This window comes from Polistes fuscatus, unplaced genomic scaffold (assembly GCF_010416935.1).
Source record: "Polistes fuscatus isolate 324 unplaced genomic scaffold, CU_Pfus_HIC Scaffold26, whole genome shotgun sequence".
Lineage (NCBI taxonomy): Eukaryota > Metazoa > Arthropoda > Insecta > Hymenoptera > Vespidae > Polistes > Polistes fuscatus.
The window spans coordinates 881,969-895,736 of NW_025113103.1; the positions used below are offsets into that span (position 1 = coordinate 881,969).

At 26.0% G+C, this 13,768-nt stretch overlaps 1 protein-coding gene across 4 annotated transcripts in view; it reads right to left on the bottom strand.

Moving 5' to 3' along the window:
• The window catches only part of LOC122518699, a 29,761-nt gene that overhangs the window by 5,246 nt on the left and 10,747 nt on the right, over nt 1-13,768 (bottom strand). For 3 of the 4 annotated variants that reach the window (XM_043637741.1, XM_043637742.1, XM_043637743.1), the window contains exons 5-16: nt 11,622-11,786; nt 11,273-11,458; nt 10,959-11,135; nt 10,703-10,868; nt 9,990-10,098; nt 9,763-9,886; nt 7,534-7,606; nt 7,066-7,450; nt 6,395-6,763; nt 6,112-6,268; nt 5,773-5,984; nt 251-369 (exon numbers count right to left, since the gene is read on the bottom strand). In XM_043637741.1, the coding sequence (XP_043493676.1) occupies nt 251-369; nt 5,773-5,984; nt 6,112-6,268; nt 6,395-6,763; nt 7,066-7,450; nt 7,534-7,606; nt 9,763-9,886; nt 9,990-10,098; nt 10,703-10,868; nt 10,959-11,135; nt 11,273-11,458; nt 11,622-11,786 (2,242 nt within the window). The remainder of the gene's footprint in view (nt 1-250; nt 370-5,772; nt 5,985-6,111; nt 6,269-6,394; nt 6,764-7,065; nt 7,451-7,533; nt 7,607-9,762; nt 9,887-9,989; nt 10,099-10,702; nt 10,869-10,958; nt 11,136-11,272; nt 11,459-11,621; nt 11,787-13,768) is intronic. The other variant, XM_043637744.1, reaches the window with a different exon arrangement.

Sequence of the window (13,768 nt, forward strand, 5' to 3'; positions counted from 1 at the left end):
GATTACTTCGAGCCTGTAAACTCAGCTTGGACGTTAAACTACGTATATATACGTTTGTGAGTGTGTATATGTATATGTATATACAAACACACACACATATACATAAGAGGTTAAGAACCTTCTGCTCCAGTTCGTCGTACATTCGATCGTCTAAGCTGATTTCACAGTTAATTGTATCTTTCGTATCGATCGTTATCGTATTTACATTAAATTACTATTAATCTAATAATATACATATATATATATATACCTTTGTTAATAATTTGTTCGTTGTTTAAAACTTGTCTAGGATAAACATTATTTTCTGATAAATAATAATCCTTGTTTTTTCCATCGTTGTATATTTCTTCGTGCACAGGTGCTTTATCTCTGAAAATTGATCGAACAGAATATAATTATTGATGCATGTTTATTGATTCCACGAAACACCTACACAAAGAAAAAGAAGGATTCTCGTAATAGATTTTGCCAATATTTTTCATATTATATAAAATATTTTATATAATATTTTATATAATAGATATTTTATATAATATTAAATAATATATATATTAAATAAATATTTTATATAATAAATATTTTATATAATATTAATAATGTATAATATAAATAAATATTTATATAATAAATATTTTATATAATATTAAATAATATATAATATTAAATAAATATTTTATAATAATATTTGTATAATTTAATAAATATATTAAATAATATTTTATAATAAATATTTTATATAATATTAAATAATATATAATATTAAATAAATATTTTATATAATAAATAAATATTGATTCGAGTTATATTGATCGTAGATATAAATACAAGGTAACACCTAGGGAACAATGAAAATAAAAGATCCTATTATAAATTAGAAATAAACGTACATCGAATCGGTACTTCTATGTAGTCTCACTGCTATCACAGGTGTAACATTAGGATTAGTAATGATCGTTGATATAGATCCATCATCGTTATCATCGTTGCCGATACCGATCGATCTTCTACAGCGAAAAACGCAAGGGCAACAACGGAGAACGGTACCAGCGAAATTATATTCATTATCACCACTATTAATATTACCCTCGTCTAATTTATTATCCTCTTTGGTCTCATTAGACCACACGCAATATTTAAATATCATTATTCATTTATCGATCTTCACGTTGTTCTCTTATTATTATTATTATTATTATATTTTTATTATTTTTATTACACCTCATTCTGCCTTATGTTACAATTTTGTTTGTTTTTTATTTTGTTTAATAACATTATCACCGGTAATATACTTTATCGTCCATTCTAAAGAAATGATTGAAGTAATGTACATGCATATGCTATATATGTATGTGTGTATCAGTGTACGATGGCATGCAACAAGCGTACGAATGAACGTCATGTTAACGATAAATTACTTGCATTATACATTATATATTTTTTTATTTTCATATTACAGATCTTACGATTGGTAAATATATTATTTCATAGAAATATCGATAGATAAAGAAATCATTTGAAAAAATAGATTAATAATATGATTATAAGTTAATGGAAAATTCTATAAAGATCTCGTAGATCTCGTAATAATATAAGTATCGATATTAATCGGACATTTTCCACGCAATACAAATATTCCATTCACAATTCCGTGATATTATATGTTTTCCAAAGAAAAAATAATGTTAAAAATAAAAAAAGAAAAAAATTGTTAAGTATTAACTTTTTCCCCCCAACGAAAGTGTTGTCTTGGCTATTTTTTAACTAAAGAAAAAAATCTATGAATTTTTAATGAGAACAAAAAAAAAAGAAAGAACAAATGACCACCATTGTTGAGTACCCCGTGAAACCGGTTAAATGCAAACGATGTATCTTTTTTGTCTTTAAGGTTGAAACGTTCAAATGAAGAGAAAAAAAGGTACGCAGTAGAAAAAGGGTTGATACTTTTTAAAACGGAGGTCAGATAATTCTGACAAGCAACAAGACCGTACGCACGACTATGACTGGTTGATGGCGCCGAACGCACGGACGTCGAGCGTCCCGACGCTACTGACCGCTACCCCCATCCACCCATCTTAAACCCCCCACCTTAAACCTAACTCCCCATTACAAGCCTCCCTTCTTTCTATATTACCTTTACACTTTCAATCGTATTTTACTACTTTACTTTGACTTTACTTCGTTCTTTTACGTTCGTCCTTGTCCGAAGGTCTTTCAATTTCTCTTCTTTTTTTAGATTTTTTAATGATAACGATATTAATTATTTGTATTTATTAAATTTAATTAAACAAATTTTTTTTATTATTAAATTTAATTATAACAATATTAATTATTTTTATTTATTAAATGTAATATAACAATATTAATTATTTATTTATTAAATTTAATTATAACAATATTAATTATTTTTATTTATTAAATTTAATTATAACAATATTAATTATTTTTATTTATTAAATTTAATTATAACGATATTAATTATTTTTATTTATTAAATTTAATTATAACAATATTAATTATTTTTATTTATTAAATTTAATTATAACAATATTAATTATTTTTATTTATTAAATTTAATTATAACAATATTAATTATTTTTATTTATTAAATTTAATTATAACAATATTAATTATTTTACATAATTTTTTTTTTTCATTTTTTGTTGTTGTTGTTATTGTTGTTCCCTTTCTTTTTAATTTACGCGACTGGTTTAGTTAGTAATAGTTTAGAGAATTGTATTATACAAAATTTCATAATGATGTTTCTAACAGAAAACTGTCCTGACTCACCTTCAACGTTTTATAGTCCTATTTCTAAGAAATTTCGATCTATCGATCGATATTATCCTATTGCGATCTAATCTTTATACTGCGGACACAATACGTGATGGCATCCATTTTCCTACGAAGTATTCTCTTTATGTATACAACTGTTAAATCAGTTATATTATCAATAACAACGAAACAACAATAAATATATAATATATTATATATTTATATATAATTTATAATTTTTTTATTATATATATAATTTATAATTTTTTTATTAAATATAATTTATAATTTTTTAATTATATTTAATTTATAATTTTTTAATATTTATATAATTTATAATTTTTTATTATATATAATTTATAATTTTTTAATATATATAATTATAATTTTTTTATTATATATAATTATAATTTTTTATATATATAATTATATTTTTTTTATTATATATAATTTATAATTTTTTAATATATATATAATTTATAATTTTTTTATAATATATAATTTATAATTTTTTAAAAAAATAATATTATAATAATATATAATTTATAATTTTTTAAAAAAATAATATTATAATAATATATAATATATAATATATATAATAATAATATAATAATAATAATATATATAATATTATAATATAATATTTATATATATATTATAATATAAATATATATAGTATATAACATATAATAATATATATATAATATTAAATTAGAATTCTCGTGTTGTGTTCATACGTATGCATTTTGAATTTCTTTCCCGCATGTTTTCGTATAACGAAAGATAAAAGGAAAGGTGTGCACGATTTTCTAATCAAATTTGTTTCTACAAATACCTCGATAAAAACAGAAAATATCTATATTATTTAATTATTTTTTCGTTTGTTTGTTAAATAACATTGAAATTTGTTCACAACTAACTGTATTTTTTAATTGTCAACCTTCCTACATAAATTCATACAGTGAAGGACAAAAGTTTTTAATAAAATCCGTTGTTATTTTATTCTACTCTTTTTTTTTTATATTCAAGTAGTAGGAATCCCTCCCACTAGAACTTTTTTTTATTATCGCAGAAAGAACGACTCTGTACACGCAACTTAAAAGTGACCTAAAACCCTCTCTCTCTCTCTCTCTCTCTCTCTCTTTCTCTCCTTCTCTCTTTCTTGTTCTCTTCCCCAACCATAATTACTGCTACTTTAAATGTAATTATTCTACGTAAAGTGTCGTCTGGAATATCGTGCATTGTAAGATACTGTATAAAATGTGTGTACTGTAAAAAAATTTCAGTTCATTACACTTTGTATCGTTTTTACGGATGTCTGCGATATAACGGGATAGTAAAAACAATAATAATTATTGAACAGGGTGTTTCATTAATTAAACAAATGTCACATTGACGTATACAACAAAAAATATGTAAATTAGGTGCAGCGATAAATTCAAATGAATATTTGTATATACAATACTCGAGATTTACCATACAAACTGTGCAAGAACGTATCGTACAAAGTGTGGCATTTATTTGAAATAACGATAGGAAACATTTAATTACAAATTTATAAACGGATAAAATTAAAATACATTGAAACAAAATGAATACATCAAAATGAAATTTAATTTCTAATTTAACTTGGAATAACATTTATTTTCTTATTTCAACTTGTGGAATATATTAGTATATAAATGTGTGTGTTGTAAAAAATTTCAGTTCATTACACTTTGTACCGTTTTTACGGATGTCTACGATATAACGGGATAGTAAAAACAATAATAAATTATTGAACAGGGTGTTTCATTAATTAAACAAATGTCACATTGACGTATACAACAAAAATATGTAAATTAGGTGCAGCGATAAATTCAAATGAATATTTTTATATACAATACTCGAGATTTACCATACAAACTGTGCAAGAACGTATTGTACAAAGTGTGGCATTTATATTTGAAATAACGATAGGAAACATTTAATTACAAATTTATAAACGGATAAAATTAAAATACATTCGAACAAAATGAATAGATCAAAATGAAATTTAATTTCTAATTTAACTTAGAATAACATTTATTTTCTTATTTCAACTTGTGGAATATATTAGTATATAAATGTGTGTGTTGTAAAAATTTCAGTTCATTACACTTTGTACCGTTTTACAGATGTCTGCGATATAACGGGATAGTAAAAACAATAATAAATTATTGAACAGGGTGTTTCATTAATTAAACAAATGTCACATTGACGTATACAACAAAAAATATGTAAATTAGGTGCAGCGATAAATTCAAATGAATATTTGTATACAATACTCGAGATTTACCATACAAACTGTGCAAGAACGTATCGTACAAAGTGTGTCATTTATATTTGAAATAACGATAGGAAACATTTAATTACAAATTTATAAACGGATAAAATTAAAATACATTCGAACAAAATGAATAGATCAAAATGAAATTTAATTTCTAATTTAACTTAGAATAACATTTATTTTCTTATTTCAACTTGTGGAATATATTAGTATATAAAATGTGTGTGTTGTAAAAAATTTCAGTTCATTACACTTTGTACCGTTTTTACAGATGTCTGCGATATAATGGGATAGTAAAAACAATAATAAATTATTGAACAGGGTGTTTCATTAATTAAACAAATGTCACATTAACGTATACAACAAAAAATATGTAAATTAGGTGCAGCGATAAATTCAAATGAATATTTGTATATACAATACTCGAGATTTACCATACAAACTGTGCAAGAACGTATTGTACAAAGTGTGGCATTTATATTTGAAATAACGATAGGAAACATTTAATTACAAATTTATAAACGGATAAAATTAAAATACATTGAAACAAAATGAATAGATCAAAATTGAATTTAATTTCTAATTTAACTTAGAATAACATTTATTTTCTTATTTCAACTTGTGGAATATATTTTCGCATTTGTTTGGTAAAACTTGAGATACGGGTTCGAATATAAATAAAGATTACTCACGTATCATGCGCCGAAGATCTTTGAATTTTGTTGTATACAACTACGGTGAATCTGTCCTGATGATAAAGCTGCGATGGCGATAATGAACGTATTCGTCTTCTGAAGGGACTATTTATAAACACAGGATCATCCGTACGCGTGCTAGATGACGATTGTTCGGTCTCGGTAAATTGTTGATCAGTCGGCTCGTTAATTTTCCAATCATTTCTTGACTGAAACGATATCTCGTAATTTCGGTTAATTATTTCCTATTTATTTATTCATTATTTAAAACAAAAACAAATGAATAAATTTAAAAACGATAAAACGACACAATTATTACATATCACCTGTCCGTACCTGTCCGTACGATTGATGATTAATTATTGTTTCTTCACCCGTCGTATTACCCAGATCTTCATAATTACGTGTATACGTATTAGTATTAGTTGTATTCAATGTTTTAAACGATGCTCCGTTAATTAATTGTCTTTGTCGTTGAAAAATTGTATCAAATCTAAAATTATAAAAGCCATACGGCGACGATTGTTTTTCTATCGTTTTTTTACTTTTCTATGAAATATAATTTAGGAAATATTATTATATCATTTAAAAAATATAAACAAATGTTGAGAAAACTAACGTTTCGAAATGTGGTAATTTGTTTTGTTTATTAGTATCGGGTATTGTATATGGTGGTGGTAACGTTGTTTCGATTGGTTTCATTCTCGAATATTTTAAATAGCCGTCAGAACTCTTCGAATATCTTTCCTTGACTATTGCTCGAGGATTATCTTGAGATACGAATTTCGATCTAATGTTGTTTACTTCATTCGATATGTTTTGATTACTTTCCACGGTGTACTGTGAATTTATTGTACACGATAAAGGACGATACGTATTTCTATGGGAATCGAATGTTTGATTCGTTACTTGGCTATCTAACGATGTCATAGGAGAAATTCCGGCATCTTGTTGAAAACGTTTGCGTCGTTGATACGTTGTTTCTAATCTGTGTGTGTGTATGCATCCAAATATTATTTATTAAAATTATATAATATATACGTATTTATTAATTTATTATTTAAATGATACATCGTGGTAGAAGAAGAAACGTCATTTACAATAAAATTGAAATAATTAAAAATTGCAAATAATCCCATGCATTGGAAAAATCCAATTTGTGTTATAAATAAGTATTTGATATTTGAAAATATTCAATTATTAATTAATGCAATTCTTTTTTTCTTTTCTTTCCTGACATTTCTTCTTCTACTCTTCGATTTTTTTTTTTATATATATTTATATAGATACCCGATATTTTTACTTCTCAATTTCAAAACGTTATTTTTATTTTCCGAATTGTATAGAGTATTTTTTCTTAACTTAGCGTTTAACTGATCTAAATTATTTTCGGATAAGGGGTTAGATGATTGATCGTTTATTTTTGTACTCGACGTTCCTCGTGAATAAAGTATCGGAATTTTGGATTCCATTCTGATGTTAGATGTTTCTTGAGACAATGGTCGAGCCAAACGATCATCTTGAGAATTGATATTTTCATTAAGGATAGGTCTAACGTTTCCATTATCATTGAGATTGATTTGCGTCGTTTCTCGATGATTTAAATTTATACTAATTCCGTTTCTATTCAATGTATTTGTATTTTGATTATCTCGACTTGTACGCGAATGACCATCTAAAACATAGTAAAATTGCAATAATCGTTAGTACGTCTTGTTTCATTTTCTATTCATTAAATATTCAATTTAAATCGATTACCATTGTGATTACCTATATCATCAATTCGTTCTTCCAACCCTTGAACATCATTTAAACGCGAGAAAGTGTCCTCCTGAAACAATTATTACGAATAATATTTTTTTTTCAACGAATAATTACCAGGATCGTTTTCTAACCTTTATTATTTTTAATTGATTAATTACATTCGAATTAGACTTCGTCATAATTGAATAATAAAATAACGATGTTGCATTATCGTTAAGAGTGATATTATATTAAAAAATGACATGTATATATATATAAAAGAATAATTTGTAAATTTAATAAAATTTTCTTACAATACTAATTCGATAGATTTAAATGATTTGACAGATGACAGATTTTACAAACATATTACGATTAAATGTATCTAACAAAGGGAGGACACAATTTGGGACAAATTGAAATTGTTTAATCATTTGGTAATTGTTTTAATATATATTATATTGAATAAACTTTTTTTAAATCGTGCCCACCCCTTGTAATAACATCTACACGTACGTATATATATATGAGCCGTTTATTTTGAAAGTGGCCTAACTCCATTTTTCATTTTTTCCGGTTACCCACGGTAACATGTACAGCTTCAAATTATCTATCAATAAAGCATTTAAGATTTTTTATATTCCGAGTAAATACGGTAATTCTGGACACATAAGTTTTCAGAGTTAGTTGAATCACTGAACCGTTTATTTTGAAAGTGGCCTAACTCCATTAGGAGTAGAGATTTTGATGTGGTAGAAGTGGCATTAAAAAAAAATAATTTACTGTTTGTCCCCCGAAAGTATTACAATATTATCAAAAAGTGTCGGAAAGGTAATAACTTTATTGTACATGAAATGAGACAAGAGGATTTTGTATCAACAAAATTATTAGAAGACGCAATTTTTAAAAGGGTCAAGAATTCTAACGGAGAACCAATAAACTGATTAAAAATATGTTGGATGAGTTTTGTCAAAAATGAATAAGATTTTCTATAAGACGTCAATGAATGAGAACGAAAATTTGAAAGTCCTGAATTTAATACCACGTCGGGGTAGACCAAAAAAGTTCGAAAATATTGACACCACTGTATAAAAATATGAGACAAATTACAACCGCAAAATTCAAGGACATAATTGACTTATTACGATATATACCACCGGAACATCATGATTTCTTTAAATCCCTTTCGCATACACAAAATGCAGATGAGTAGAAAATTGTTTTGTAATTTATGTTTGTAAAAAATATTTTCAATCGCATAATTTATGTTTTTAAAGTGTTATAAAGATATGTAAAATAAAATAAGTATTGTTTTTTCGCAATATGAAGCATTTTAAATTATGTTGAATGGATTTCGGTTCCTTCAAATTTTATAACGAATCTGGTTGTTAATTTTGAAAGTGGCCTAACTCCATTCTTGGTAAGAAAACGCATATTATTCGCTTAATAATTGCCATTATTTTAATAGGAACTGTAAATTGAACACCTTTAGATACACTTAAGCAACATAACGCATTGTTATTCTTTACGTATATTTTGAATTGCATTGAAACGCAAACCTTTAAATATCTCAATTTAAGGTTATATGGAGTTAGGCCACTTTCAAAATAAACGGCTCATATATATATATAAAAAGAAATTAGTATGGTAAATGTTACAAATTATATGCAAACTGATGTATATATGTGATAGTTAAACAAATTCTCTCAAGCTTAATCACGAATCAACTTTAATTTAAATAAAAAAAAATCGAATCAAAACGTATAAGTAAGGTGTATTATAAACCGACGTGTTATTTTTAGCCTAAGAATTTTTCTTGTGTGACCTTAAAGAACGGAGCTCTCTTAAGAAGGAAATATTAAATAGCGTGATAATGGTTATCACGAAAATGCAAATGTAATTATTAGTGAATCATAAGTATTTGTCACGAAACCTACCCACGAAGTTAACTTTTTATCTATGTTAACTTTTACAAAAGTGGAAATTTCTTGATATCAATGCGCATATAAATAATAATTTATATATTACATATATGTAAATATATATATAATATTTATTATATGTATATTTATTATAATATTATTATTTATAATATTTATTATTATTATATATATATATGAAATTATTAATTAAATTTTCTTACAATTAAAATTTATATATATATAAAAAATTATTAATTAAATTTTATTACAATTAAAATTTATATATATATATAATATAAATGTATTTATGTATTTATTTTACCTGATTTTGAGGTAATATTTGCCACACTACGGGTTTCTCGTTCGTAGAACGTAAAGCTATACCACGCGCAAACAAATTTTGTCTGTTTGTCCATGGGCTGCCATACTTCTTTGCATTCTTATTTCTAAATAATAATAATAGATAATCTATATTATAATAGGTTTAAATTAGGTGAACTTTCAATTTACCCTAATATTATAAGGTTCAAATGAAAATGATATAATTGCCTCAAAAAATTTCCCCTGTCAGGTTTAGCCGTTGCGATTTGACGCTTGCTACGTCCTGTACCAGGTGAAACCGAACCACTTCCGGCTACGATCCAATCAACGTCGGGTCCTAAATAAAAATGATGCGTGTTAACTTTAAAAAAAGAAAAAAAAGAATTAATTTAGAAAAATAATTCCACGAGTAAGAAATTATGCGTCACACAATATTAATATATTACAAATTTATTTTATTTAAAGAATTTTTAAAAAAAAAAAACAACATGCAAACGTGTAAAAAATAATAATGATATTATATATATAAAATAAAATATATAAATGAAGTATTAATATAATACTTTTACTTTTATAATACTATAATATATAATATATTATAATATAATATTTTTATTATTATATAATAATATTATAATATTAATATATTATTATTATATAGTATTATAATTATATAATACTTTATTATATCATTTAATATTATCATATATTAATTATATAATTATATAATTAATTATATAAAATAATAATAATTATTAAATATAATAATTTAAATATATAAATAAAAAATTATAAATATAATAATTATATAATTAATTATATAATTAAATAATACTATATAATAATAATATATTAATATAATACTTATACTTTTTTATAATAATAAAATATGTTAAATATTTAACAAAGGATATTTAGGAATGAATTGATAGTACGATTACCGGTAGCAATTTGAACGGTTGGTGAAATTTGTAAACCATAAACGACCAAACCATCGGCAGATACCAAAGGCAATGATTTTCTAGCTAGACGAGATCTTATAGCTGAAAACATAGCCTCGCCATCGTGCCTACTGGCCGATGCTCTTTTCCCTGCTCGTAAAACCTCCTTCAAACGATAACAATAATTATTTATTTTTTTTTTTATTTATAAGAGATATCATTTAAGATCAATGAATGAAATAATAATAATAATTACCTCGGGTTCGTAAATTTGTGCTAAAACAGCTAAGGCATCTAAAGCAGCTTGTCGTACTCTTCGACGTCTATCACCAACCATAAGAGCAACTTTATGCGCCACGGTTTCTACTTTAAATTCTGTACTGGGAAAAGTGACGAAGGAGAAGATCAACAATTGCAATGCGTTCTCTCTCGTCTGTAAAAAAAAGAAAAATGAAAAAACAGTTAATAAACAAAATTAAATTAAAATTGTTAAAATAATTAAAATTTAGATGCTACCTGTGTGTGTGAAAAATAAATATTTTCAAAAGATATTAATTAAATATTATTTACCTTAGCATTTCTAGCCCCGAGACATTGCGGTTGTAAAAATTGTTCTAAAAGATACGCAGGTTTTAATCTGAGCATAGCAATTCGGGCAAGTTGAGCAGCACTAGGTCCACCTTGCCTAGCCAATCCCCAAGCTAATTGAGCTAATCTTCGTTTGAGTGCATCTTCCGTGACACCAGCAACAACGATCTAAGATCAAATAAATGCAATAGGAATGACCTAGATTACTAAACGATAAGATAGACGAAAACTAAGGAATATAAATTTAGGCAAGATCAAATCCAGGAAGTTTGTAAAACATTGTAACATCTCTGTGTCAATTAAGAATTCAATGTCACTTTAATAGTAATACCTTTGCAACAGCTAAACCAGCAGCTGCTACGCGGCAGCTCCTTTCACCGCCAAGCACAGCATGCAAAAGTGATCCTAATCGGGGTTCTATCGCGATTAGTGCTGAGGGAGTTCTTAACGCCGATGCTACTCTTTCGAGACCCCTTACGCGAGCACGCCAATCCTCCTGGAAAATAAATTTCTAAATAAATTGTAGATAACAGATGATACAGTAGAATAGGGTCATCCCATCAAATAAGTACATTTTTAGGGGGACAACCCTCGCGGATTATGTTTAAAATTTGTCGAGGTCTTCTCTATAATAAGAACAAAATTTCCTATAAGTTTCAGCCCTTAATATGCAGCGGTTCTGGTGTTGTGATTTTTTGAAATTTTTAAAAAAATTATTAATTTTTCTGATGAGCAAAACTTTTTTATTAAAAATCCACACGGAAAATCGTATCTTGTGGGAAAAATTCTCAGCTTTTGAATGAAAATATCCATTATTATCATAAACACATCAGAAGACCCTTTAAAATCCAATTAAAGTGTAATAATTGATTTTTCTCGATGTGCGACGCGAGGTATTTCGAATTTGACTTTTTTTTCTGAAAGATCAGATTATGCGGATTATGTTTAAAATTTGTGGAGGTCTTCTCTATAATAAGAACAAAATTTCCTACAAGTTTCAGCCCTTAATATGCAGCGGTTCTGGTGTTATGATTTTTTGAAATTTTTAAAAAAAATTATTAATTTTTCTGATGAGGAAAACTTTTTTATTAAAATCCACACGGAAAATCGTATCTTGTGGGAAAAATTCTCAGCTTTTTAATGAAAATATCCATTATTATCATAAACACATCAGAAGACCCTTTAAAATCCAATTAAAGTGTAATAATTGATTTTTCTCGATGTGCGACGCGAGGTACTTCGAATTTGACTTTTTTTTCTGAAAGATCAGATTATGCGGATTATGTTTAAAATTTGTGGAGGTCTTCTCTATAATAAGAACAAAATTTCCTACAAGTTTCAGCCCTTAATATGCAGCGGTTCTGGTGTTATGATTTTTTGAAATTTAAAAAAAAAATTATTAATTTTTCTGACGAGGAAAACTTTTTTATTAAAAATCCACACGGAAAATCGTATCTTGTGGGAAAAATTTTCAGCTTTTAAATGAAAATATCCATTATTATCATAAACACATCAGAAGACCCTTTAAAATCCAATTAAAGTGTAATAATTGATTTTTCTCGATGTGCGACGCGAGGTACTTCGAATTTGACCTTTTTTTCCGAAAGATCAGAGTTTTTTTACACAAAATATATGGTTTTCGCGATATGCATATTTTTTATTCAATCGCAATTAAATTAAACGTAAAATTTTTATAATTAAAATACTTTTATTTTTGAACTTTTTTCAGATGTTGATACAGTTTTAATAAAAGCATATCCAATTTCATCATTTATCGGTAAAAAAAAGTGTGCAATGTATCCTTTACTGTTTTTAATGAAGAATATCATACGTCTAACACATTTTTGTTGTCTAAATAATCATCATTCGTTACGAAAGTAAAATCAACGTCTGTAAAATTGTTGATTGGCCAGGAATGCAAATCTTGTGGTTTTTACACACAAAATTGGATTTTAAAGGGTCTTCTGATGTGTTTATGATAAAATGGATATTTTCATTAAAAAGCTGAAAATTTTTCCCACGAGATACGATTTTTCGTGTGAATTTTAATAAAAAAGTTTTCCTTGTGAGAAAAATTAATAAAAAAGTTAAAAAAAATTTCAAAAAATCATAACTCCAGAACCGCTGCATATTAAGGGCTGAAACTTTTAGGAAATTTTGTTCTTATTATACAGAACACCTCCACAAATTTTAAACATAACTTATTTGATGGAATGACTCAATATTATGCATTTAGTAAATGCATAGATTCAGCATTGCTCTGTTTCTCGTAGGAATCATTTAAAATAGTCGATATTTTGTTATGAGGGTATTATCATATTATTACACGGGCTTATGATGAAGTCTACTAATGTCAATGTCCTCTTGATAATTCCTAACTATACACCTATATACACCTGTGTGCGTATATTACGTTTAACTCTTAGAGGAAGACTTAGAAGAGAACTCTTAGAAATGCATTAAATGTTAGATAGATAT